Source organism: Nomascus leucogenys, chromosome 18 (assembly GCF_006542625.1).
Source record: "Nomascus leucogenys isolate Asia chromosome 18, Asia_NLE_v1, whole genome shotgun sequence".
NCBI lineage: Eukaryota > Metazoa > Chordata > Mammalia > Primates > Hylobatidae > Nomascus > Nomascus leucogenys.
Genome location: NC_044398.1, coordinates 10,114,686 through 10,142,489, shown reverse-complemented (window position 1 = coordinate 10,142,489; position 27,804 = coordinate 10,114,686). Strand labels below are relative to the sequence as shown.

Sequence of the window (27,804 nt, the reverse complement as noted above, 5' to 3'; positions counted from 1 at the left end):
TCCTCAGTCTGTTGACTCTATGAAGTTGAGAACCTCAGAACAATGAATGGTTGCTGATGAGCACCAGCCATGCACTGTATGCGATACACAACACAGAGAAAGAGACTCTTCCAGTTTGTTGTTAATATCATCTTAACTAGTGTTTTTTCCATTGGTTTTGATATTCTTTACAGCTGAGATATTTTTATTTTAATTCTGATAAACCGTACACTACCTTCAGTCCGCTCAGCTCCAATCAGCTATCTACCTATCTATCCACCCATCAATCCATTAGTATTAGTAACCAAGTCTCACCTACACAGTTTCTAAGCAAAATAGTTTTATTCATTGGTTCATTCAGTAAACATTTATCATGTCCCTATTTTGTGCTAGAATTGTGCTTGGCTCTGCAGGTCAAGCAGTGAACAAGACAGACCCAATCAGAATTACCATCTATATTGATGAGACTCAGCGGTTGCCAGGGCAAACATTCCCCTCAGTGGAAACATTCCAGTGTGTGTGTATGTGTGTACTGACACAACTGAATCTTCAAGCCCAGAGTTTGTCGTAAATCGTTTTAAATCCATTCTGTTACTATTATTCCTAATGAAAAATTGATTTCGTAGTTACAACTACTAAGTGCAGGGAATGATTCAATTTTGTCTTATAATATTGCCATATTGCCTTCATTATTGAATAAAAGTAGTTGTTAAATATACGTATGTCTAAGAAAATATAGGCAGCCCAGAGCAATTTCAGGTGAGCCTCATGTCTTTTAGCATTGGTAACAATTCATCCCGACACTTGTACAAGTGAACAAGTATCTTTTTCTTTGACTAGGGAGGAGTGATTTTTGTTTTGTTTTTGAGAGAGTCAGTGTTTTCCCCTTTTACCTTGATTATCATAGTGGTCCCAATCTCCCAAAATCGATAGAATGTTATAAAAGACATAAATTCATTCAGAGTAAAATGGTTAAATCCAAAATGAGCAAAAGGATGTGAAGATGAGTCCAGCTTACTGAGGAGCAGAGTTGGTTCTAGGAATCTGATAGGCTGAAAAATGATCGCCAGCCCATTGCCTCTCCCTGTGGGGATCACAGGCCAGTTTACTTGAAAAGGTCACTCTTTCAAGGTCAAGAGGTACCATTCTTCAGAAGAGGGTTCCCAGCTAGGAAGTCCATGCAAGGTCTTAAAACCTGTTTGCAGGATGTTAGCATTGTTTTTAGGGGAAAAAGTAGTAAAGATTTTTGATGGATGGGATTATTTGTTTTCTAAAAACACTTTAAGAATTCAGACAATTTTCTAATTATCACATTTTGTACTGTGCTAGTCATCTGTGTATTTTCATATGTGGAAACTAGAATACACGGATATGTTTGTGTTCCCCTGTCTGACCTTAACTCTTCCACACATTGAACTCATTGATTTATGTTTACTTGTGACTCTGTGATAATGATAACTGTGTTATAACTCTGTGATGATGATAGTGGGACCATGCATATGTGATAGAAGACAGTGATTCCAATATGCTTCTACCCAAAAATAACAGTTAATTTCTTTACATTTCTATACCTATTAATACATGCAGACAGTTTTTTCCTTATTAGCGTTAATAAAAGGCCAATGACAGAATTATATTATTTAGAGCCATTTTCTAAAAGTCTAAGTTCCATTTTTTTAATCATTGTATAAAATATTCAAATGTAGGTTATTTCAGACAGCTTTTAAGCCCATATTTATACTGAAAACATTTAATCCCTTTCCATCAAAATCACCATAGCAAATCTAGTCATCTCCTGCTTTTATTCTTATATTCTGCTTCCTCATAGTAAAAATTAGTGTTGGTATGATTAAAAATACATTTATTTTATGAGTCGTAAATGTCAAGACATACTGTGGAGTTTCATCTTACTTGTAAGAGACCATATGGCAGCATATGGCAAAAACCACTTATAGTTAAAATGACCTTTGAATATAAAGACCACAGTTTTTTTGTTTTAAATGCATGAGAATCCTCTTACTAGACCGTTTTTACTCCAGTTTTGAAACCTTCCTTATTCCTTCCATTTGAGCCTGGTAAAGTAGTTGGCTTTTCTGTGGGGGCCATGTTCCACCAAAAACAAGTTGTGTTTCAGTTTTTGCAAAGTGCACAAGTTGAATGCATGTTTGATGTGACTCCACTGTATTTACTTCCGATTTATCTTTAAAGGGAGGAAATGATAGCTACGTTGTCTGTCGCTTTAAATAAACTTAAACATTTAATTTCCTAACTTGCTGTGAACACAGTTTATTTCCATTCTTGAATTGGCCTCTGATCTTCTCCCCTCAGGTTTCTGGTTAGCTTTATGGTGGACGCGAGAGGGGGCTCCATGAGAGGAAGCCGTCATCACGGGATGAGAATCATCATTCCTCCACGCAAGTGTACGGCCCCCACTCGAATCACCTGCCGTTTGGTAAAGAGACATAAACTGGCCAACCCACCCCCCATGGTGGAAGGAGAGGGATTAGCCAGTAGGCTGGTAGAAATGGGTCCTGCAGGGGCACAATTTTTAGGGTAAGTTGTTTTGTCAATTTTAACCTTGGCCCTCACAACGCATCTTTGATTTTCTTTACCCTTGTTAACTCAAGGAGTTAACTCTTAAAACTGCTTAGTTGGACCTGATTGAGTATACTTTTTGTAAAGTGTCAAAGGTCACAAAGCTGTGTGATTCTGTGAAAGGCTAATAGGCTGATACTTTCTTAACTCAGTTTGCTGGTCAAGGCTTTTACTAACCGAGAAGCATGTTCTCTGCTCAGCAAGTGCACGGAACCCCAGTGGTCCCTGTAGAAGTCAAGGCACCATTCTAGGGAAAAAATACAGATGCTGGAATTATTTTACCGCATTGAATATATGGCTACTTTGGGGACATGTCTTTTTAAAGAAAATTTTTTGGGAAACAGTTCATTGTGATATGGTATTTTGCAAAAAGGAAAAATGAATTTAATTCATTTTCTGAGGTGGCACTTGGGTACAAATCAGGCAGGCTCTGTCGTGACTGACAGTTTGTTCACAATTTCCCCTTCTCGTTTCTCTTTCTGCTGCATGGATGTTATTCAGTAAACTGCATCTTCCTACCAATCCTCCCCCTGTAAATGAGGGTGAGAGCTTGGTTAGCCGAATCCTGCAGCTTGGGCCTCAAGGAACAAAATTTATTGGGTAGGACCTTTATAGACAAGATACAGAATGTCTACAATTTTTTTTTCCATTTTCAATTTTTTTCTGTCACACTCATGGTCTGATTCTTGTCTTAAGTTTATTTTTATTTTTTAAGTTTTTTTTAATGCTTTCAGTTGATGTGTGTCACTGAAAGAAAAAAAAAAATCATAGTGGCTTGACTTAATGTAGCACCGCTACCTACCTTGTGCTTTTCAGGCATGTGGAATTCACTGCAAGCATTCTGCTTTCATAACTTCGTGCTTTTGTAAACCTTTCTTTTATTTGAAATGTTTCTTCTGAATATGATACTTTTTAAGACAGCAACAGTCTTTAACCCAGTGTAAGAGAAGGTATTTGCAGGCTTTGAGTCAATATTTGCTATAAATTACATGTATGTACACCTTGTGTGTGTGTGCACGCACGTGTGTGTGTGTGTAATTAGACCTTTTAAAAGTACATGAGTACTGTGTAATTTTTTATGGGCTTTGAGGAGAAGTCATCGATAAGTAAACAGATTTTGAAAAGTGTTGGGAAAATAAGATATTTAAATAAAATTAAATAGGCAGCAGATAGAATATTCTTTTAAAGTTATAGAATTGTTCCGTTTGGTTTTGTTTGAGCTGAAATGCATTGGTATTTGTTGTTTGTTCGCTTGTCCGTTTGACTGTTGTATTTGCCTTGGCAGTCTGCATGAAGAAACCTGTTAATGAAAAGCTATGCTTGGCTTTCACCTTGGTCAAAGACCCTTGTTCATACCTTCTCTCCAATATCATTGAACATCATACATAAAGCCACATTCCTTAAATATTTACAGAGACAGTATCTGACATATTAACCTGCAAAGATTGTATCTTGTTCTCAAAAATAAATACAATTTAATGTTCAATTATAAGGTGTAGTTAAAAACTCTGGTAAAAATCTTGAAATTATTAATACTGCTAAGAACACTTCATTTTATTTTTACCTATTGAAGAATAAAGGCATTATAAAAATTATTTTTTAATCTTTAATTTGAATGAATTATGATTTTGCCAAAAGCAAAATGATCATATTTATCATCCCCGTTTTAAGCAAATGCTTTTCTAACAAATTGATATTCATGTTTTTATTTATGTTATTTGATCATTACAACTACTATCCCTTTTTCTGCTCTTACTTATTTCAGCCTGTATCTTCTGTTATCACATATACCTAAACACATAGGTTAAGAAGTGGGGTTCCATACAACCTCTGTAGGAGAATAATGATACTGTCTACTTAAATGTCATAAAATAAAGCTGCACAATCCAACTACATAAACTGTGTGTGATTGTGGTCTGCTTACTTCCATTCATCTCTTTTAGTATTTATCCTATTTTAAAATTTAACAAAATTATTTCCCGTGGCTTGATTGGCTATGTTCAATTTGCAGCCATTCTTTTACATTCCTTCGCAAAAGGACACTGTCAAAAATTACTGTGTCATTATATGACAATTTCAAACCGACAAGTACTTTTACAGAAAGTGTAAGTATTCCTATGCAGGTTATATTACAGCCAGGAATTGAAGCTACCTACTACCATTTCACAAACTGAAAAATACAGGAATTGTCTTAACTGTACAGGCCATGAAAGGCATGGAATCTGCCTGTTGGAGGAGTCGTTAACATATTGATTGTTTTCTTGCTAAGGAGAAAATATGGCAATCATCTTTCAAACTAGGAACTTTATAGAATTTTTTTTTAAAGAAATGACTGTGTCCTTTTAAATCATTAGCATTTGTATAATATACCTATTGTGTCTTTTAAAAATGGACCAACTTTCTTATGGTCTACTTTAATAAGTTTCCATTCTGATTCAAAATTCCTATTTATATGTACTGAAAAATTTCCCCCATTAAATCCTATGCCTAACATGTGGTAGTCCTCCAAGAACTGTTTGTGAATGAATGAATGATGGCATGTTTTCAGGCTTCAAAAATATTCTTTAATTAGCAAATGATTCTGCAGCTTTGAAATCATTCCCAACCTTAGTGGCACCTCTGATTTTCAAATGAATACTGTTAATGAAACATTTTTTAAGTATGATACTATAAATATATTTAATTTGATACCAAAATAATGTGGATTTTTTTTCCAGCCCTGTCATAGTGGAAATCCCTCACTTTGGGTCCATGAGAGGAAAGGAGAGAGAACTCATTGTTCTTCGAAGTGAAAATGGTGAAACTTGGAAGGAGCATCAGTTTGACAGCAAAAATGAAGATTTAACCGAGTTACTTAATGGCATGGATGAAGGTAATAATGATGGCTCCTTGGTTCTGTAAATGTCTGCAGGCAGAAATTAAAGGAATGACTAGGTTACATGAAACAGGACCTGAATTTCACACATTTGTATTTTAAGCTAGGACCCAGGTTCTTCAGCTTTTATTGCTGTTTTCTATATCATAATGCTGAAGTTCCATTTAATCTAACAAACTTTATTCTCCGTAATACAGAAGTATAAGTATTTTGATGATTCCATCTTTAATCACATACATCAATCTTTCCAATACCAAAGAAAGTTTTCTAAGTCAAAAATGAGCAAGAAGAGGGTGAAATAATAATGGAAGGTATGCAAGGCATGCTGAGCATTTTGAAGAAAATATATTCACATTTTATTTTTGGAATTATTTCTGGACTCTTTCAGCTTTTTCAAGTTTCTCCCAGATAATTTCAGTATCCTTCATAAATTTTTAATTTCTCTTGGGCCATAATTAGTCTTTAAAAAATGTTTCAGGGTAGTAATTGGAGTCTGTGGTGTTTCCATGTCTCATTCTTTGACCTAGTAAGACTGGTATATATCTGAGTATGTCACTTTTTCATACACAACTTCTTCAGGCTGTCTGACCCTACGAACCAGAGCAATTTTTCTTAGTAGACATTGGGAATAGTCTGGTTTTGAGAATAGGTGTTTGACGCAGAGTTTTCCTTGAAAAATTTAAAAAAAAAAAAAAATAGAGAACAGGCTCACCGTAACGTCTGAGGCTGAGAGAAAAATATCAGAGCTAATTCTTCCTTTACACTCACTTCCTAATCTCTCCAAATCCAGGAATTATTTAAATAACAGCTTTATTAGAGATATAATTCATATTCCATAAGATCCACTCTTTTTCAGTTCACTGACTTTTGGAATGCACTCAGCATAGTCTCCAGTGGGTTTCAAGGTGTGAACAAAGGAGCGAAGTGAACCGTAGAGTACTTGAGGAATGACCTTGGGCAAATTTGTTGAACTCTGTGAGCCTGTGTTTCTTCTGCAAAATGGAGATTACCTTCCTAACTTCCTATGGTTATTGTTGAGAATAAATAAAATAATTATGTGAGGCACATATGAAATACAGTCCTTGTTATGTTGTAAGCCCTTGATAATTGTGAGTTATTATCACCATTATATTTGTTCTATAGAAAAAATTGTCATGCCAAAGGTTTGGTATAAGACACAATCACCACCAACCATGAATTTAAAGATCTCTTTACAGCAAGGTAGAGGGAAAATAGTAATTGTTGAGTGTCTAGCATTCATGAAGCACTGATAGATGCCTTCATATGTGAAAAAATTTAAAAAGATAGCACTGCAAATCAGGTGGTTTTAATTCCACTTTACTTATAAGGGTGCTAATCAGGTGGTTTTAATTCCACTTATAAGGAAACTGAAGTTCAGAGATGTCAAGTAACATATCTAAGGTTATTCCACTGAGTGTAAGGCTGGGGTCCAAATGTAGGTCTACTTCTTTGCTTTTCTTTCTTTTGAGATGGAGTCTCACTCTGTCACCCAGGCTGGAGTGCCGTGGCACAATCTCAGCTCACTGCAACGTCTGTCTCCTGGGTTCAAGCAATTCTCCTCCCTCAGCCTAAACTAAGGCTCAGAGAGATTGAGTGCTAAACTCAAACCTACACTTGTAGGTTTGTTATATAGGTAAATTCGTGTTGCAGGTGTTTATTATACAGATTATTCTTTCACCCACATTCAAAGCCTAGTTACCTACTCATTATTTTTTGTGATCCTCTCCCTCCTCCCACCCTTTACCTTCAAGTAGGCCCCAGTGTCTGTTGTCTTTGTGTCCACGAGTTCTCATTTAGCTCCCACTTATAAGTGAGAATATGCAGTATTTGGTTTTCTGTTCTTGCATTAGTTTGCTAAGGATAATGGCCTCCAGCTGCATCCATGTTCCTGCAAAAGACAGGATTTCATTCTTTTTTATGGCTGCATAGTATTCCAAGGTGTAAAGAAACAATGTTATAATCTTCTGTCTTGGATTCTATGTGTTATTTTGGAAAAACTGGATAGCATTTCCTTGCCACATTTTTAAAGACCAGATAAACTTTGGTTCCATTTTAGACAATTCAAAGGAAATGCAAATACTTCCAGGCTTAAAGAATCAAGCACTGGAGGCCACTAGAGCAAAACTGAGGATGGAATTTTCAAGGCACAGGTTTTCTTCATGTATTAAACTTAATAGTAATGAAGCAACCACTACACACATTTTATAATTGAAGCTCAATTAATCAAATTGTATGCCAAACTCGAGCCCTTCTCGCCACTCTTTTCATATCCCGAAAGACACTTCTTTCTTTCCAGAACTTTCCTCTCTTCAAAAGCAGACCAGCCAAAAAAAAACCCAAATCTGTCTTTTTAAAAAGCCAACTTTTTTCTTGAAGGTACAACTGTTCAAAGTTCTAGTTCAGAGAGAAGCATAAGCACAGTTTAGGAGGTTTCATGTTTTTTATGTTCTTTTATCCTCTCTGTTCCCCTCCCATTTTGCTGTTAGTTAACTGTTAATTAACAAGATAAAAATAGTTCCTGAATTAAACCAGTGACCAGGTCACTCAAAGTTTCCTTAAAAAAGACAAATAGGCTGGGTGCAGTGGTTCACGCCTGTAATCCCAGCACTTTGGGAGGCCGAGGCAAGTGGATCACGAAGTCAAGAGATCGAGACCATCCTGGCCAACATGGTGAAACCCCCGTCTCTACTAAAAATACAAAAATTAGCTGGGCATGGTGGTATGTGCTTGTAGTCCCAGCTACTTGGGAGGCTGAGGCAAGAGAATCACTTGAACCCGGGAGGCGGAGGTTGCAGTGAGCCGAGATCATGCCATAGCACTCCAGCCTGATGACAGCAAGACTTTGTCTCAGAAAAAAAAAATAAATAGTCTTACCATTATTTAATATAACGTATTAATTTCATAACAATTAAAATTTATCTGTCATCTGTGGCAAGTGACCCTTGATAATGCCTGTCTTGTTATAAATGTTTACTTTTTCAACCCCCTTCTCCATAGATGAATTCTATGTGCTACTTTATAACCAATCTACTTGCTACTTTTATAACCAGTCCTGTTGTAGGTTCTCTGAAAATCTTAAAACTCAAGTATTTAAAAATCATCTTAGCAAATATTCTGATCACTGATTTTTATTAACACAATTGTAAAGATCAGTTTATGTTCCTATAGTGTGTTAAAATGTGTGAAGCCTTTCCATGTACACAATCAAATTTAACTGTTAGAATAACTCCTGGGAAAGAAGTTTAAGGAGCAGGATAATTTGCCCCATGTAATGTGGTGGTTGGGATCATGATTTATGGAAGTTACATAGACTAGACTTCTCATCTTAGCTCCACCACTTACTCGTTGTGTGACTGTAATGAAGCACTCAATCTCTGAGCCTTGGTTTAAATGTGTAAAGTGAGGATGTCTAATAGTGAACTAATAGGGAATAGATGAGCTAATATATGTAAAGTTCCTAGCTTGATGCCTGATATATGAGAATCACTCAATCAGTGTTTAGTCATAGTCACAACTGCCACGTAAGTTGTGCAGGAGAGCAAATGGGGTCTGAAATCCTGCCCTTTTCACCTGTCAAGCCATCTGCCCTGACACTGGCCTGTAAGACATAGGGGTACTTTTTTCTAATTTGCTCAAAGCTGCTATCCAGTTGCCAAGCTGTGTACCTACAAGGTTGTGTACACCCCAAGTGGGCACCCTTTTCCAGATCGTACGAAGACACTACATCAGCTAGTAAAAGCCATGGTCATGGTTGACTGTGGTGACACACCCTCAACATTGGCACCACCCAGCTGGGAAACAGTAAATAGATTTAGTCTCTTCCAAAACCTGGACTTCTGACTCCACACCTAGTTGTCTCTCTGCACTGCTCCTTTGCCTCTGTATGCTCTCAAATGAATGATGCCTGTGAAAGTGCTTTGTGTAGAACAAAAGAGCCACATATATGTCAGCTGGTATTTAAGTTTTCCATTACTAATGAAGACACCTCTTAGTTTCTTTGTATGACACAATACGGTATATATTCAGGAAGAACTGTAGCTGCAAAATAAGGGGGAATTAAAAGTTACTCCTTATCACCAGCAAGCCCAGGGACTAAAATATCAGTGGTTTTGCTAACGAAGTAGGTGTATTAGCAAAGGTCTATTGAAGAGGCTAGAATCACAGAAAGGACAGTTGGTCTGGGTGTGAAGAACCTGCCATCACCACTAAGGTATCATGCAACAAGAACAGCTCTTAACTTTGGCAGCAGACATAGATCTTGTTCTAGTCTTTGTCAATTTTTGTTTTCTCAGCCGAGAAAAAGATGCTGCAAAGAGAAAACAAACATTCATTCCTCCCGCCAAATTATAACGCAGCGAACTGAATTCACTTTTTAAGTTTAATGAAAACCTTACTTTAATTAAACTCACAAAGTTGAATTAAACATGTTTAAAATTACATCTCCAAAGTCAGACCCCAAAGAGTGTTTTTAGTTTGCTGTTATCTTGGATCTGGAAGCATTTTCTAGTAGAAGAGGTCCTTAATTTACAAATCAAAAGCTCCAGAAATGTTCTAGTCCTGCCCTGTCCCATATAGTAGCCACTAGCTCCAGGGAGCAACAGAGCACTTGAAATAAAATTAGTACAAATGGAAACATGCTGCAAATGTAAAATACACCAGATACATGAGGATGAGCACCCTCCTCCAAATACATATCTCATTATTAATTTTTACATTGGTTACACATTGAAATGGTAATATTTTGGATATATTAATCTAAATAAAATGTGCCTATAATCCCAGCTACTCAGGAGGCTGAGGTGGGAGGATTGCTTGAGGTCAGGATTTCAGGAGCTCAGCCTGGGCAATGTAGACTTCATCTCTAAAAAAGAAATAAAAAATTAATTTCACCTGCTTATTTTTATTTTTTAGTGTGGCTATGGGAAATTTAAAATTACATATCCAGTTTACGTTTTATTTTTACTGGGCAGTGCCTCTCTGGACAGTGTGTATGCTTTGTTTTACGTATCTATTTTGTTTTAACACAAAAATTGTTGCTACCTAAGTATGACACAGAAGGCTTTGAGTATATATGAATTATGCCATTATTTAAAAATCCCAATCACTGTCTTGGAACAAAATGTTGCTGAAGTTCCCCCAAACAATTTTACAATGCTAGGAACATATTTTCTTGTCATTGCTGAACTCTCAAATGAGAGCAAATGAAGTTTTTAAGATAATACATTTTAGATTGAATAATTACACTATTATTTTATTGTAAACAGGAAAGGGAAATTGGTACTTGCTGTGTAACAGAAAATTTTGTAAATTTACTATCTGACTACATAAACAATATCTTAGAAAACAGACTTCTCCGAAGTTGCCACTTGGGTTCATTTCAATATAATTTAATTGTTTTTGCCCTGAGACCAGTAGTGTCAAGTCATTGTAGAAGCAGTTGAGCACCGATGTGAAATATGTAGCTTTACGTTGTGCACAGCACCATCTGCTGGAGAAATCTATAACAGTTTTGAAAAAATTCCCAAGGAGAGAATAGAAATGGAATTTAACCAAATCAGGATTGTGATTGGGGTGCAAAAAAAAGAAAAAACCATAGTAAAATACTGACTTTCAGCCTGTTGCCATAAACTGGCATTTTAAATCAATTGAATGATGTCCATCATGTTGTAAAGGAAAGGAAACTGTAGCAGAACAGCCCCCCAAACTAGTAGAAATAAAAATTCTAGTTTAGAAATGAAAATTAGGACAAAGCAAATAAGCATTAGTAAGGACAAGTTTTGAATGCATTTGTGTATATGGATTTGCCAGAAATTACATGTCTTTTTGAAACATTAGTGGATCAAAATAGTGACATCAGCCATCCTGCCCCCCACCCCACATATCAGGCACAGTAGAGCTTTTAGCCCTCTGAGGGCAGTGAAGCAGGTCCAAGAGGTTGGACATCAGCCTCCACTACCTTTAGTGTTGATGTGAACAGAGAGACCAGTGTGCCAGAAACTGCGGGTCTAAGCTTTTGGAGTTTAGCGTGTTCTGTATTTGCTGCTCATGCGAGGTTATTGATTCATGGTGTTTAAGACACTGTTTATGATCCTGGATTTTGAAGATAGAATCATATTAATTGATTTTTCCCTTAGATGTAACAGTAATGGCTTAAACGATGGGGTGAAAAAAGTGACATATGGGGACTAATTGCATGAAACCATGTTTTTATTTGCACAAATGGAAAAGTAAACAAATGTAAGTCTCTTAATCTGGAGTCATGGAAGAAAACCTTAGATTATTCCAACGTGGCCAGACATCCCCTACTTCTCTTCCTCCAGGAAGCCCTCCCTAAACCCCAGACTCAGATCAAACTGGTAAATGCACCCACAGCACCATAACTGCAACTTTGAACTTTGATATCTTCCTTGGTGCACTGCAAAAGTCCAAGAGGGCAGAGACCACCTCTGACTTATTGACAGCCATTATGCCCACTGCATATAACAACTCTTGATACAGAATTGTCACTTCATCACAGTCTGTTGAATGAATGGAGAAATGAATGACTTGTGTCAGGCATATGCCCCCCTGTTGGTGACACTTTTTCTCAATCCAGTGACCCATACCCAAGAGAGAGAAAAACTTTCTGGAAGAAGGGAGGCTACACCAAATGGGGAGAGGAAGTCTGGGGCCTGGGGAAGGCTCTGGGGCAAGTTATAGTCATTCTACACACAGAGTACAAAGTAATCTTAAATGTCAACACTGAAGGTAGAGTTCAAAAAATAGTCACATTTCTCCCTGATTTTTAAAGTAATATCTCATGAGCACATAATGATTAAAAATTAATCTTCTAAAAATAGCTTTAAAAATATATGATTGTCAGAAATTATATTAATAGACTGCTAAAACTGGAGGGAAAAACAAGTAGGTATATCATTTTTTCCAGACATTCTGCATCATCAGCACTTATTACACATGCAAATCTAAACAACAAAGAGGATCTCTGCCCTGAATAAAGATGTGAAATAATGCTGACTCAAATATATATAAAGCAGATGACAGAATTGAATAAGAATATGAGTTAAACACTAAAATTATAAAAGGTGCATGGAGCCTTTCGTACTATCTTTGCCATGCCCCATGAATTTATAATTATTTTAAAGTAAATGTTTTTGAAGACATTGAAAAGATCTCTCTGATGTTTACTTCAAGGAAGAAGGATCAAGTTTTATCATTTGAGGATTTTTTCCTATAACATCTTATGTGAGCTTATTATGAAAGTTGCGTATTTTGATGGAGCTGAACTTTAATTCCAGTGGGATAAATGCCTGTAGTTTTCTAAACTAGTTCAGTAAATATATTACAAATGCTATGTTGTTCTACATATTCTATAACTAGAGTTGAATATTATAGATTTATTTTTTATTTTCTTCATTTCTCCCAACTTATTTGATATTTACTCTTCAGTAATTGGTGATTTTTTAATGGAATGAAATGGAAATGATAGCAATTCAGATTTACACTTTGTAGAGAATTATTTTTAAAATCTAACTTGTGTATTCCCTTAGATCTGCTACAGATTGACTCTCTGGCTGCCCTCAAAAGCTGGGTGACCTCGAAAAGAATATATAACTCTTCTAAGTTATTATGTGAACAGAATTGTGCTGGGTGGTTTTCTGTCTTTTTTTGGTCATATCCATCCCAGAGGAAACTGCTCATCCTAATCACATAGATGAGGAACATATGGCTCAGAGAAGTTCAGGAACGTGCCTGAGGTCCAGGTGCGCTGACTATAGAGCTCGATTTCAACCCTGGGCACCTGTCTACAGTGACTTTCCACAGACCCCATAACTTGCTTTTTGAAATCTGACATTCTAAAAACCCTTTGCTTTTTCACCTCTCAATATCAAATACCCCATTGTTAGAGGAGCTGAGAAAAGCCTGCACCTGACTAGAAATTAACCCTGATACAAAAATCATCCTTTGGGAAACCTTGAGGCCAATTTGTATTTCTTCCATGGACTATTCACACTCCACCCTGACCAGGTCACAAATAGCCTTTGAAATCTAAATTGATGTAGGAAACAGAGCTCTGTCCCCGTTTAACCAAGTAATCGAGACATTTAATTGTGTGCCCGTGAGAGTGAGGCAAAAACTAATCAAGATGGTCATTTGAAAGCGTTAAGAGTAACCCATTTAGTCAGAACATGATTTCAGTCATGTTATTTATGGTGTCCATAACCATTTATATTTGCAAAGCATTTTACGATTCTTATTGTTTGTAACAAAACCTCAGTCACAGAGAATGCTGTCCCACCTTTTACAAATAAACTGAGTTACAAGGTGCTTAAGAAATTTATCATTTATCTATGAGGCAAGAAGGCTATAGAACATTAGTGGCTCTATAATCAGGCCTGCTGCTTAGATGGGTCAATGAGAAGTCAGGTCACCTTTTCCACCACAGCATTTGCAAATCTATTCATTACTCATCCATTTATCGACCACCACTCATGTGTCAGGCAGTCTGCAAAGACATTGTTAAAGAGTGGTTGAAGTCCATGTCTGTGTGACTTCATCTCTTCCCGACGCCCCTTTCCTAGACCTAGGTTCTAAGCTCTAAAACTGACGAGCTAAATCCATCTGGACAAGTCACTTAACCTCTCTGAAGTTCAGACACCTATTTTACCAAAATGCTGCGTGGGTCAAATGATAGTTGACCTGACACAAAATAGACCTTCAGTAAGTGTAAAGTTCAATCTTCCTCCTGGCCAAAACTGCCTATTTCAGAACTCACTTCTCTTTTCCCTTTAATCCTCTTTTTGTATGTGAGAATTTAGTAACAGATTTTGAAAAGAGAGAGGAGAGAGGAATTTCAGGGTCTTTTCATAGGTCTATGGCATTATGAATCACCCTGAAAGGTAAGAAGCTCTTATGTTTATGTTCTATTGTTTACCTTACAGCAACTTATGCCATTTTCTCCCTCAATTCTGTAGCCGTGGAGTTATTTAGAATATCCTTTTAAAAAACAAAACCATATAAAAGTAATGAATATTTATTTTTGCCAATAAGCTTTTCTTCTCATATTAAACCGTTCTTATTTTTTATAGGGTCCTGTTGTCATGTTTTTAACAATTTGGGTTCTGAATTTTTAAGACAAAGTACAGGATGAGAGTCTATCAAGACATTACTTTTTCAAATGTGTCAAAAAGTCACCTGGGTAGAGTGTGAAAACTGATTTTTAGGTTTCACCCCAGGTCTGCCTAGTCAGAAGCCCAGCAATCTGTGGTACTAACATGTAGTACGATTGTTTCTTGCAAACTGGCCAGGTTGGAGAATATTGCATTAGGTGCTAGGAACTCTGCAGATGTGAATGTGATAGAGGCATTGCATTTGTGCAGCAGATTATTTTGTCGAGCTTTTTTCTGTAATGTATAGGATGGGACAAAACAAAAGATTCTTAGTAATTATTGCTGCTTCTTTGACCTAATTAGTAAGGACCGTTTTTAAAATCTAAATATATATAAGTTCAATCACAGAAAGAATATTGGCACTGTTCATTTTTACATTATCAGGCTTTATTACTATTTGTCTGGAAATGTGACTTCTCTGATATACTTTTATCTTAATTTTATTTCTTTCTTTATTTTTGAGATGGAGTCTCACTCTGTCACCCAGGCTGGATGGAGTGCAATGGCATGATCTTGGCTCACTGCAATCGCCACCTCCTGGGTTCTAGTGATTCTCCTGCCTCAGCCTCCCGATAGCTGGGATTACAGGCACCCACCGACACACACCTGGCTAATTTTTGTATTTTTAGTAGACCGGGTTTCACCCTGTTGGCCACACTGGTCTTGAACTCCTGATCTCAGGTGATCCACCCACCCCAGCCTCCCAAAATGCTGGGATTACAGGCAAGAGCCACTGTACCCAGCCTCAGGTGGACTTTTAAAATATGTAATACAAAACTTCCAGAAGGAGTTTTATATTCTCATGAAAGTTAAACTCATTTTGTATAAATGTTAAGTAAACAGTAATTTGAGTTATAAACACATGGACATAATAGATTTCACTGTGGATTAAAAAGTAGGAAGATTAGAACGACTTTTTCACATGCATTTTTTTTAATAAAAATAAAACTAGGCCAGGCACAGCAGCTCATGCCTGTAACCCAAATACTTTGAGAGGTTGAGGCAGAGGATTGCTTGAGGCCAGGAGTTCAAGACCAGCCTGGGCAATATAGCAAAGGCCAGTCTCTACAAAAAAAGTTTAGAAATTAGCAGGGCGTGGTGAGGTACAATCTGTAGTGTCAGCTACTGAGGAGGCTGAAGTGGGAGGATTGCTGGAGCCCAGAAGTTCAAGGCTGGAATGAGCTATGATCATACCACTGCATTCCAGCCAAAGTGACAAAGTGAAACCGGATACCTAATAAAATAATATAATAAATCTAAAAGAACAAACAATAACCAGTCTCTACTAGTAAGTATATTTTATAGCAAGACTTAAAGAACTGTACAGTTGTTTGATATGAAAAGTGTCTGAGTCTCATTGATTCTCAGTTGATTTCTTCGGTAGATGCTTGTTTAGCACCTGCCGTGTGCCAGGTCTCAATATCAAACATCATTTAATTTAATATAGTTTAACTATGACTACCTTGCTCTTTATGAAAAGAACACCTAATTTTTAAAACAACTAATAATTTTATTAGACTCAAAAGCCTCAGGGGAAGGTACTCATGATGCCGAGCAATGCGGCCACAGTCAGGGTGTGAGAGTTAGCTGAGTGTGGAGGGTCCTTGCCTCCTTCCCCCTTGGAGCCTCTCTCCAGCTGCCTGCGGATTTAGTTCTCTCTTTTCCAGCACTGAGCTAAGGATATTTCGTTTTGTATTTCACTTTCCTTTTTTAAAAGCAAGAAACAGGGAAAAAGCAGGTTTGAGTTGAATGTGTTAACACATTAAAATGTTATCTAGTGTTTCATTTACATATAATATTTATTAATGCTAATCCTATTAATGGTCAGGTAAAAAATTTTCAGATCCTAAGAATTCTGTAGTGACATTACTGATGGCTTTACCTCCTCCTTTTGCCTTTTCACACTTACCTACTATCTATGTCATTTTTTTTTTGATTTATGCAATATCCTAGAATTTCATAGCCTAGCCGTCAACTGCAGCCCTTGAAGAGATTATGCCTTTCTTTACAAAACAATATTTAAGTAATACTTTTTGTATATTTTTGTATTTTTCTTGGCTTTTATTCTTAGGGAAAAAAAATCTCATAAATATCTTAAGCACACAAACAGGATGAAACCTGGTTATAAGAAACCAGAGAGGGCTGGGCATGGTTTTCACGGCTCATGCCTGTAATCCCAGAACTTTGGGAGGCCGAGGCGGGCACATCAGTTGAGCTCCAGAGTTCAATACCAGCTTGGCCAACATTGTGAAACCCCATCTCTACTAAATATACAAAAATTAGCTGGGCGTGGTAGCGCACGGCTGTAATCCCAGCTACTTGGGAGGCTGAGACAGGAGAACTGCTTGAATCCGGGAGGTGGAAATTGTAGTGAGCAGAGATCATACCACTGCACTCTATCCTAAGCAACAGAGTGAGTGAGACCCTATCTAAAAAAAAAAAAAAAAAGAAAAAATAGAATACTCTTTCTCCATTTCATCATGTAGACACCTCGAAATCTGAGTGTTGAAGAAGGCAGTGCATGTGATTCTATTTAAGGAATAGTACATGGAGACACTAAATGTCCCCCTTGCCTACAGCAATGCCTGAAATTCCCACATTAGTTGTGTCTTTGAGTTGGGGCTTATCTTCAAAATACTGTTAAAATGTACATTGAAGGTCAATAACCATGCAAGTTTTAATGGTGTCAAAAGAATTGCTAAAAGCTTTGAAAAAAAAATAGACACAACACAGAGGGTCCCTGAGCTGCTAGGAAATTATAAAATATGTCAGAAGTTGAAAGTGGAGGGTACTGATCAGCTTCTCCTGGGAGCTTCTCTGTTTATATAGTTAGAAATCTGAGCATTTCCACTTACAACTTCTCTGCTGCATCTGAAATGTACATGTTCACTTTATATTTGGGGTGGCTTTAATGCCTTATCAAAGGTGATAGAGTATAGCTTAAGTGTGGTCAGCCTGCCTCTATTACGCAAAGTGGCAATTCTCAATTCAGTGCTATCATCGTTTTCAGGGGTGTTATAGCTGTTTCTTTCTACTTTTAATCCTCACAAATGTGTGCACATATACCCAGAACTCTCTCACACACAAAAATAGCTAAGAAGTGTATAATACTGCCAGTTCCCCAAAAGATGCCTCAGTTCCTCTGGTGGGTCTAGACTGATCTCAAGTAAATTTCATACTCACAGGATACACAGCTTGTTATAAGCAGAATTAGGAAATCTGCCCCATTTGAAGGATGTAATTTCATGATCATGTCTTCTTAAATTGCTAGCACCATAAGGAGTCCTGAGCCATTTTGAAGGAGAACATAATGACATCTTTGTGGCTGAAGTGAAAAAATATCTGCTTAGCTGCTGATGATCTGTTGTTGTATAGCAATTTAAACAGATAATCAGAACTTTCTCAGTTGCAGCATGAGTTATGAACTTGAGGAATTCACTCTCTTAAGTAAGCCAAATCATGGAGAGGGAGATATATTTGCTTTCTATGGAAAATGTTTATCTCCTTTCAGTTACATTGAATAGGTGAAAACTCCCCCAGAATATTCTCCTAAGCAAACTGTTTGATTCTTTCCTATTTTTCTGTAGGAAAACTTTCTTTTTAAAAATTCTGGCCGGGCGTAGTGGCTCACGCCTGTAATCCCGGCACTTTGGGAGGCCAAGGCAGCCGGATTGCCTGAGGTCAGGAGTCTGAGACCAGCCTGGCCAACATGGTGAAACCCTGTCTCTACTAAAAATACAAAAATTAGCTGGGCGTGGTGGCACACGCCTGTAATCACAGCTACTTGGGAGGCTGAGACAGAAGCATTGCTTGAGCCCAGGAGGCGGAGGTTGCAGTGAGCTGAGATCATGCCCCTGCACTCCAGCCTGGCCAACAGAGTGAGACTGTTTCAAAACAAAACAAAACAAAATTATTTGTTTTCTTTTCTTTTCCTACACTAGGATTTCAGTGTTTAGGTTTACAGAGAAGAAGATACTTGAGGAGGCAAAAAGGAGTAAAATTGCAGTTCCTTTTTTTTCTAATAGTTACCATTTTTAATTAAAGGAGAAAATAGTTCTATAGTCATTGTTCCATTTGGGAAATCAATGTTTGATAATAAAAGTTCTGTTGGTGGCTCATTTTTTAAATCTGGGTTGGACCCTGTTTCTCTCCTAGTGATAATTTGATCCTCCCATCTCAGAGTTTAGTGGTCGATCCATAAAATGAAAAGATGTATTGATTCAATTACCTAATCATTCATTTTGTCATTCTATAAGTTTCTGTTTGAAATAAGCCATAATCTCAGCCTCACATATCTGATAAAGGAGGCAGAAATGTTAATAGTGAAGGGACAGGGGGACATGTGCAGTGTGTATCTGAGGTCTGAAAAGAGGCCTATAGGAGTAATGAACAACAGAACAACCCCCCATCCCCCAAAGTTTGTGAATTTTTCCTTTATTTTGTTAATAGGTAAAACAAGCACAGCTATATCAACCCAAGGGTAATACTCCTTGTTCCCTACCCTCTTCTCATCTTCCCTCCCCAATTCCATTTCCTGTTCCTCTGAGGTAACCATTGCCAACAGCCTAGAATGTTTCTTCTACATATTTCTTATAAAAATATACAAACGTAGCCTGGCGCGGTGGCTCACGCCTGTAATCCCAGCACTTTGAGAGGCTGAGATGGGCGGATCACGAGGTCAAGAGATCGAGACCATCCTGGCCAACATGGTGAAACCCCATCTCTACTAAAAGTACGAAAATTAGCTGGGCATGGTGGTGCACGCCTGTAGTCCCAGCTACTCGGGAGGCTGAGGCAGGAGAATCGCTTGAACCCGGGAGGCAGAGCTTGCAGTGAGTCGAGATTGTGCCACTGCACTCCAGCCTGGCGATAGAGCGAAACTCCATCTCAAAAAAAAAAAAAAAAAAAAAAAAAAAATGTGCAGATTACATTTTCCCCTATAAAGGATCATCCTGTGCACATTGCTGTGCATCTTGCTCAGGTGTACAGCAATTTCCGCAGGTTATACAGGGCATTCGCTGTTTGCCTGGCTCCCTCCCTTCCTCCCTTCCCTCCAGTCTACCCTCTAGTGTCACATCTCAAATCATCCTGTTCAAATGAGAACCTCTCCTCCCACCCCCACCCTCCCTGGTCACATTCTAGTCCCTCACTTTGATTTATTTTTTCTTCATATTTGTTTAGTGATGTATCTACCCCTCTTTATCCCCTATTAGAATAAAATTTTCATGTGAGAGTGACTTTAATTTCCTCTCTACCCTATCCCCAGTGACTAGATCAGTGCTCTACATGGTGGTCCCTCAGTAAAAACTTGGTAAATAAATGAATTGGAATCATTCTGTTTACTAAGCGCAGGAATGTCTAGGATATGGGTAAACTGTTACTTATGTAACCATTCCCTTATTCATAGAGATGCAAGTTCTTTCAAGCTTTAGTCTTTATAAGCAATGCTGCCGGGTGCTGTGGCTCATGCCTGTAATCCCAACACTTTGGGGGGCCAAGGTTTGGGGGATCACCTGAAGTCAGGAGTTTGAGATCAGGCTGGCCAACATGGTGAAACCCCGTCTCTACTAAAAATACAAAAATGAGCTGGGCATGGTGGCGTGTGCCTGTAATCCCAGCTATTCGGGAGGCCGAGGCAGGAGAATCACTAGAACTGGGAAGGCAGAGGTTGCAATGAGCCGAGATCGTGCCATTGCACTCGTGGGCGACACGATGAGATCTGTCTAAAAAAAAAAAAAGGAAAAAAAAAAAGATGTCAGTAAATGGTATTGCTGGGTCCAGGGTAGGTGCGTTTTCAATTTGAATAGATGATGCCCAGTTACACTGTTAAAAGATTATTGCCGTTCATACCCACTTGCAATAATGAAAGCACTTGTTTCCCTTAATTTTTCTCTGATAACAAGATGTGATTAGTGTTTAATTTTAGCTAATCCAAGAAGTGGGTGTGGAGGGAGATAGTATCTCATTCTAATTGGCATTTCCATGTAAATTATCCAGTTTGAACATTGTGTTTTATTGACCATTTTTCAGCTTCTGTGAATTGCCTGTTTATAATATTTTCCTATCGTCTATTGACTTATCTGCCATCCTATTATTAATACATTTGGTATTGAGCATATTAATCTTTTACTTGTCAGATGTGGCTATTTTTCCAGTCTACTTTTTGCTTTTCAAGTTTACTCTTTTTGCCATGGAAATCTTTACATTTTTATGTAGTCAAATATATTACCTTTTATATTATGCTTTTAGGCTTGTGGGTTTCCAGTTTTGTATAGGAAAGTTTCCCCTAACTAAAGCTAAACCATATTTTCCTGAGTTTTTTGGTAAGATTTTAATTTTTTTTTTGGAAATGGAGTCTCACTCTGTTGCCCAGGATGGAGTGAGTGGCATGATCTCGGCTCACTGCAACCTTCGCCTCCCAGGTTCAAGTAATTCTCCTGTCTCAGCACCCCAAGTAGCTAGGATTACAGGCGCATGCCACCACACCCAGCTAAATTTTGTACTTTTTAGTAGAGATGGGATTTCACCACGTTGGCCAGGCTGGTCTTGAACTCCTGACCTCGTGATCTGCCTCGGCCTCCCAGTGTGCTGGGATTATAGGCGTGAGCCACCACGCCTGGCCAGATTTTAATTTTTAAAAATAGTTGTCTCCTAAGCAAATGGAATTTTTTATTTATATACAATAAGATGTGATTTAGCTTTGTTTTTCCAAATAGATTTCCTATTATGTAAATACCATCTTTTAAATAAATAATCTTTCTCTCACTTATTTGAAATTTAAATATATGACCTTGATTTAAATATAACTTAAATACATAATACATATATAAAAGTATATATGGATTTATATATATTCAGTATACATATTTAAACTTGAATCTATTTCTTGATTCTCTATTATTGTCCCCCAAACTATTTGTCTATTCCTACGTATAATTCTTGTATTTCTATATGTGTGTGTTTAACTGTTTAATTATGGTACTTCTGAGTAAATCTTAATATCATATAAGATAAATTCTCCGTCACAAACCTACTTTTTCAAAATACTCTTGCTAATCTCAAACACTTATTATGCCATAAAAATTTTTAATCATTTATTCCAATGAAGCCCACCAGAATTATGCATAAAATTTGGCTTTGAAACACACATACACACACACACACACACACACACACACATCTGGATGGACTGGAGTGAGAGAGGTGAGTTGGTTGGGAGGTGGTCTTAGCAATTAGGCAAACTAAAACAGGGCCTGAACACCCAGGTGACAGGAGGGTGAGCCACGTCCAAAAGAGAATCAACTGGACTTGGACTCTGACCATTTGTTAAGGAAGTTGAGTCATAACTATTAGAGTGAAGGAATGAGCAGATTGTAAGCCCTTCCTAGAGTTAGGACTATGGAGGAAAGTAGTTTTGGAGGTAGACAGGAGGGAAGAAGATGTATCCGTGTGTGGACAGGTTGAGTTCCACGCATGAGAGCCATCAGTGGGCACAAAGAAATTGGTGATGAGGATGCTGAACATTTGGATGACTTTAAAATATTTGAAAGAGGTTTTTAAATGAAGTTCTGGAGCTTTCAGGCATGCTTAAGTTCTTATTCATTTTCTTATGAGGCCTCACTTTTTTTTCTTTTTCCTAACTCATTTCTACTTTTGGCAGCTTAGGGGCAAATTATTGTAAATTCCCACCCTTGTTCTTGAAAACTGGGAATTTATCCACAGGTGGTAAAATGTCAGTTCTTGAAAATGTTTGTTCCCACTCCGTAAAAATATTTTCTACAAATACTTGTATTAATAGTTTTATAATATTTTTGCAAAACCCAATATTTTATGGTCACTACCATTTTCTCTTTATCATAAAAACTGTTTAGGCTACGGAGTATAAATGATTTTGACTATTAAAATGATGTATCGGCTGGGCCCAGTGGCTCATGTCTGTAATCCCAGCACTTTGGGAGGTCGAGGCGGGCAGATCACCGGAGGTCGGAAGTTCGAGACCATCCTGGCCAACATGGAGAAACCCTGTCTCTACTGAAAATACAAAATTAGCTGGGCATGGAGGTGCATGCCTGTAATCCCAGCTACTTGGGAGGCTGAGGCAGGAGAATTGCTTGAACCCAGAAGGCTGAGGTTGTGGTGAGCCAAGATCACGCCGTCGCACTTCAGCCTGGGTAACAAGAGTAAAACTCCATCTCAAAAAAAAAGATATATCATTTTGACTTAAGGTATGTTGTAGATACGCTTATTCTCATGGCATTTTCTTTCATTTGTCTTTTCAGAACTTGATAGCCCAGAAGAGTTAGGGAAGAAGCGTATCTGCAGGATTATCACAAAAGATTTCCCCCAGTATTTTGCAGTGGTTTCCCGGATTAAGCAGGAAAGCAACCAGATTGGTCCTGAAGGTGGAATTCTGAGCAGCACCACAGTGCCCCTTGTTCAAGCATCTTTCCCAGAGGGTGCCCTAACTAAAAGAATTCGAGTGGGCCTCCAGGTAATGTTCACAAAAAGTTGTTTCCCTCAGTATGCGCAGAAAGCATGTGAGTGCAGGTTTTGCTCTGGAAAGAGTTATTCTAACTCATCCTAATGATACTGCTAATTAGGCCATTTGGGGAATCATTTACCTATTTCAGATAAAAAGCATCAAGTATAAAGTTAGCTTACTGGCTTGTTAAATAAGGTACATATTTTAGGGTTGTTCTGTTTAAAAGTCTCAGTTGGTTTCTGATGAAAAATAATTTTTTCAATCATAGGTTATTGGTCTCAGTATATGGAACAACATACCAAGCCATGGTTTATGATATGCCACATCATAAAAATCAGTTATAGTGAAGCCTGCAAACTTTAGTGTTTTGATTTGATTGAAGTAAATCATAAATACTGGGTTTTACCCAAACCAATTGGAACTTGATTTGGTTTGGAAAGCTGACTGGAAATCTTGGATCAAAAGATTTTTCTTATATTTATTTCAGCTAGACTTTGGTTCTTTTTTTCCTTATTGAATAAGGAAAATGAACTAAAGTAACTTAATTGATGTTATTAATATTGTAATTAATAGTTTAACTGAAGGTTCATGTTCTTCTTGTGAGGCTGGACTCTTCTGCCCAATGGAGTTACTGGGTTTTGTTTGTTTGTTTGTTTTGAGCCAAGCACATTTAAGTCCTGAGATGACCTTTAATAAGTACTTAGCACTAACGAGACCACCTTACATTTCAGGGGTATGAAGCTCCCTTCTCCTGCCTCCCATACCAAGTTATTTTACCAAACAGAAAAGAAACCAAATGGTAGAAGAGAGGCTTAGTAGACTAGAATTGAAATCTTTTGAAATTTTGAATGCATTTTGTTATTAACTCTGAAAGCCTCAGTTTTTATGTGGGTTTGAGTTGCCTTTATGAGGTTTTACTGAATGTCCTGCATAGGTTTAAAATATATTGGACTCAGCATTTATTGTCCTTTAATTTGGACTAGAATAAGAAACTTCTATGCCATGAGACTAGATCCCCTCTCTTTCCTGCAAGCCGGTGCTATTTGTGTTCTACTGGGGAAATACTCAGACTGACCAGTTCCTATCACAGTGTTTGGTTTTGTTTATTCATGCTTTCCTAAAATAGTAAGAAAGGTTAAAAAAGACATGAGGGGGTTTTTTTGGTTGTCTGTTTGTTTTTTTTCCTTCTCACTTAAAAAGTAAACTTCCTGATTGGGGGAAAAAAAAAAGTCACTTTCATTTAAAGTCCTTTCTCTGTCTCTAGGCCCAGCCTGTTCCAGATGAAATTGTGAAAAAGATCCTTGGAAACAAAGCAACATTTAGCCCAATTGTCACTGTGGAACCAAGAAGAAGGAAATTCCATAAACCAATCACAATGACCATTCCGGTGCCCCCGCCCTCAGGAGAAGGTGTATCCAATGGATACAAAGGGGACACTACACCCAATCTGCGTCTTCTCTGTAGCATTACAGGTTTGGTTAAGTCACTGCTGTACTTCCTATTGATTCACAAAGATTCTGTACAAACACATAAAACCTTTGAAATATCCATGCCAACATTATAAGAGAAAATAAAAGAACCAAACATTTTACTTGTCCATCACCTCATCTCTGGTTTCCCAAGGATCATTTCTTGGGAAGATCCTGGTCAAGATCCTGGTCTCATGACTCATTTAAAATTTAGTGATAGCATCTTTCCTGCTATTAAGGTTAGCATTAGTAGAAGTATCATTGAACCTACTGGAGCATCTAGGTAATTTCTAGATTCAATCTAGGTAATTTCTTGGTGACCTAGACAGAGGTAATGGACTTAGCAACATACTTTAAACTACAAGGAAATTGGGTGGGCTTTGGGAAAAATACATGTCCCACAGAGGACTAGTAATAGGAAAATGTTGAGTACATGGTTATTCTCACCTACTGTACTCAACAGTGTAATCCGAGAGTTTAAACATTCAGGGCTCAGAAGAACACATTTTGTGATAAACACCTGGAATCTAGAGCTCAATTCATCCTTTGATTATCCTAATCCAGTTTTTAACTGCAATTCCAAGATTATTAAAGATAGGTTTTGTTTTTGATCTTCTTTTGTTCTCCGAGGAGTAATTTTAATGGCTGATGCCCCTTTTTACCCTTGGTAATTAATTATACAGAATGCCATGTACAGAATGAGCTGTTTCTTAACTTTGGTAGTTCTTACCTTTTTGAAGAGTAAGAGGCTGGGCGCGGTGGCTCATGCCTGTAATCCCAGCACTTTGGGAAGCCGAGGCGGGCGGATCACCTGAGGTCAGGAGTTCGAGACCAGCCTGACCAACATGATGAAACCCCGTCTCTACTAAAAATACAAAACTTAGCTGGGCATGGTGGCAAGTGCCTGTAATCCCAGCTACTGGGGAGGCTGAGGCAGGAGAATCGCTTGAACCCAGGAGGCGGAGGTTGCAGCGTGCCGAGATCGCACCATTGCACTCCAGTCTTGGCAACAAGAGCGAGACTCCGTCTCAAAAAAAAAAAAAAAAGAGTAAGAGACTTAATTATCCATCTGAAACAATGAATCTTTGCACTTACAAATTGCATTTATAAAATATACTTATAAATTGTGACTGCCCGAAGTTTAAGCCATTCATTAGCACCCAGACAAAAAAACAAGAAATTTTTTTTTTTAATTTAATACCATCTTACGAGGAAATCACAATAAGCCTGGTGAAAGTATAAAAGGAGAGTAGAGAGGAAAACTACCTTTAGTACACACTATTAAACTGAAGATGTTGAAGTTTTGCCAGTTTGTGGCTATGCAGAGAGAAGAACAGGATATGATGAAAATTTTACAAGGAGCATCTCCCATGATAAAGTCAACATATCTGCTGTTGTTCTCTCAGGGGGCACTTCGCCTGCTCAGTGGGAAGACATCACAGGAACAACTCCTTTGACGTTTATAAAAGATTGTGTCTCCTTTACAACCAATGTTTCAGCCAGGTATGGAAATAAAGGATTCCAAAAAGCAGTAAGGAATTAGTTTTTATTACCTTTTGGAAAGTAAAAATTGTTGTGTTCAATACTAAAAAAAATTGTTGTGAGAAAAAAAAAAATCCTTAGTATTTGCTTATCAAAATTATCCTCAAATAACAGAGGGTTTCTGTGTTTGATACATGGAAAAAACATCTTTCCTATTTAAATGAACAAGTTAATGTTTTGGGTTAGTTCCTTTACATATTCTGATTTTTTAAATTGTGAGTCTTCTTAAGATTTGGCTTTTAAATAGCCACATTTTCATACTTCTGTTTTTTGTTTTGCTCAGATTTTGGCTTGCAGACTGCCATCAAGTTTTAGAAACTGTGGGGTTAGCCACGCAACTGTACAGAGAATTGATATGTGTTCCATATATGGCCAAGTTTGTTGTTTTTGCCAAAATGAATGATCCTGTAGAATCTTCCTTGCGATGTTTCTGCATGACAGATGACAAAGTGGACAAAACTTTAGAGCAACAAGAGAATTTTGAGGAAGTCGCAAGAAGCAAAGATATTGAGGTACCTTGTTCCCAAAAACAAGTTCATTTCATTACATACTCCAGATATGAGGTTTTATTTTGTGGCATTAATAGCACTCACTATAAAATACTAAGTGCATTATTGATTTTACTTTTACTTTTAAAAATTTGATATAGATTAATACTCAAATTTTTTTCTGTTTTTATTTTTATTTATTTATTTATTTTTGAGACGGAGGCTTGCTCTGTTGCCAAGGCTGGAGTGCAGTGGCGCGGTCTCAGCTTACAACCTCCGCCTCCCGGGTTCAAACAATTCTCCTGCCTCAGCCTCCCGAGTAGCTGGGATTACAGGCGCCTGCCACCATGCCCAGCTGATTTTGTGTATTTTCAGTAGAGATGGTGTTTCACCATGTTAGCCAGGCTGGTCTCAAACTCCTGACCTCGTGATCCACCCACCTCGGCCTCCCAAAGCGCTGGCATTACATGAGTCACCACGCCCGGCCAATACTCAAATTATTTTAAGTGTCTTTGGGGCTGTCTTAGCTGGTTAAAACATAGTACTAATGAATTTAAGTTATGGTCTCCATTTTCTTGTGGCCACTTGAGTTACCTACTTTTCAGAATCACTGTTTATACACATTACTATGATTTTCCTTTTTCAAACCCAGTGAGCATGTAAGTATCTAACAGGCCAAAAAAAAAAAAAAGCTTTCAAAATATATACCAATAAGTGATTGATGTCAGGAACATTCTTAAATATTTTTAAAGTTGCCAGAATAAAAATAAATGTATAATTCTGTTCTGTATATGTCCATGATGTGGATTGCAATTACAGTTGGTGAATTGTAAGCACACAACATTATTTTTATTGCAAATAGCACCACAGAAGTAACTGCCTAATAGAGACATGTGTGACATAGTAACATGTCAGTCTTTTAATGTTATGTGACATAAAATCTCAAAATATTTCAAACTCAGATTAACATTAAATTGTTTATTTCTTTTACTCTAAAAGGTTCTGGAAGGAAAACCTATTTATGTTGATTGTTATGGAAATTTGGCCCCACTTACCAAAGGAGGACAGCAACTTGTTTTTAACTTTTATGCTTTCAAAGAAAATAGACTGCCATTTTCCATCAAGGTAAATCATCTTTAACAGAGAATCTGTGAATTATGGGGACAAAAATACTCTTAGAGAATAA

At 37.6% G+C, this 27,804-nt stretch overlaps 1 protein-coding gene across 1 annotated transcript in view; it reads left to right on the top strand.

Moving 5' to 3' along the window:
* The window catches only part of ANK3 (ankyrin 3), a 366,342-nt gene that overhangs the window by 281,753 nt on the left and 56,785 nt on the right, over positions 1-27,804 (top strand). The window contains 7 exon segments of the mRNA XM_030797694.1: positions 2,308-2,532; positions 5,292-5,446; positions 22,917-23,128; positions 24,384-24,591; positions 25,995-26,091; positions 26,414-26,642; positions 27,618-27,743. Of these exon segments, the coding sequence (XP_030653554.1) occupies positions 2,308-2,532; positions 5,292-5,446; positions 22,917-23,128; positions 24,384-24,591; positions 25,995-26,091; positions 26,414-26,642; positions 27,618-27,743 (1,252 nt within the window).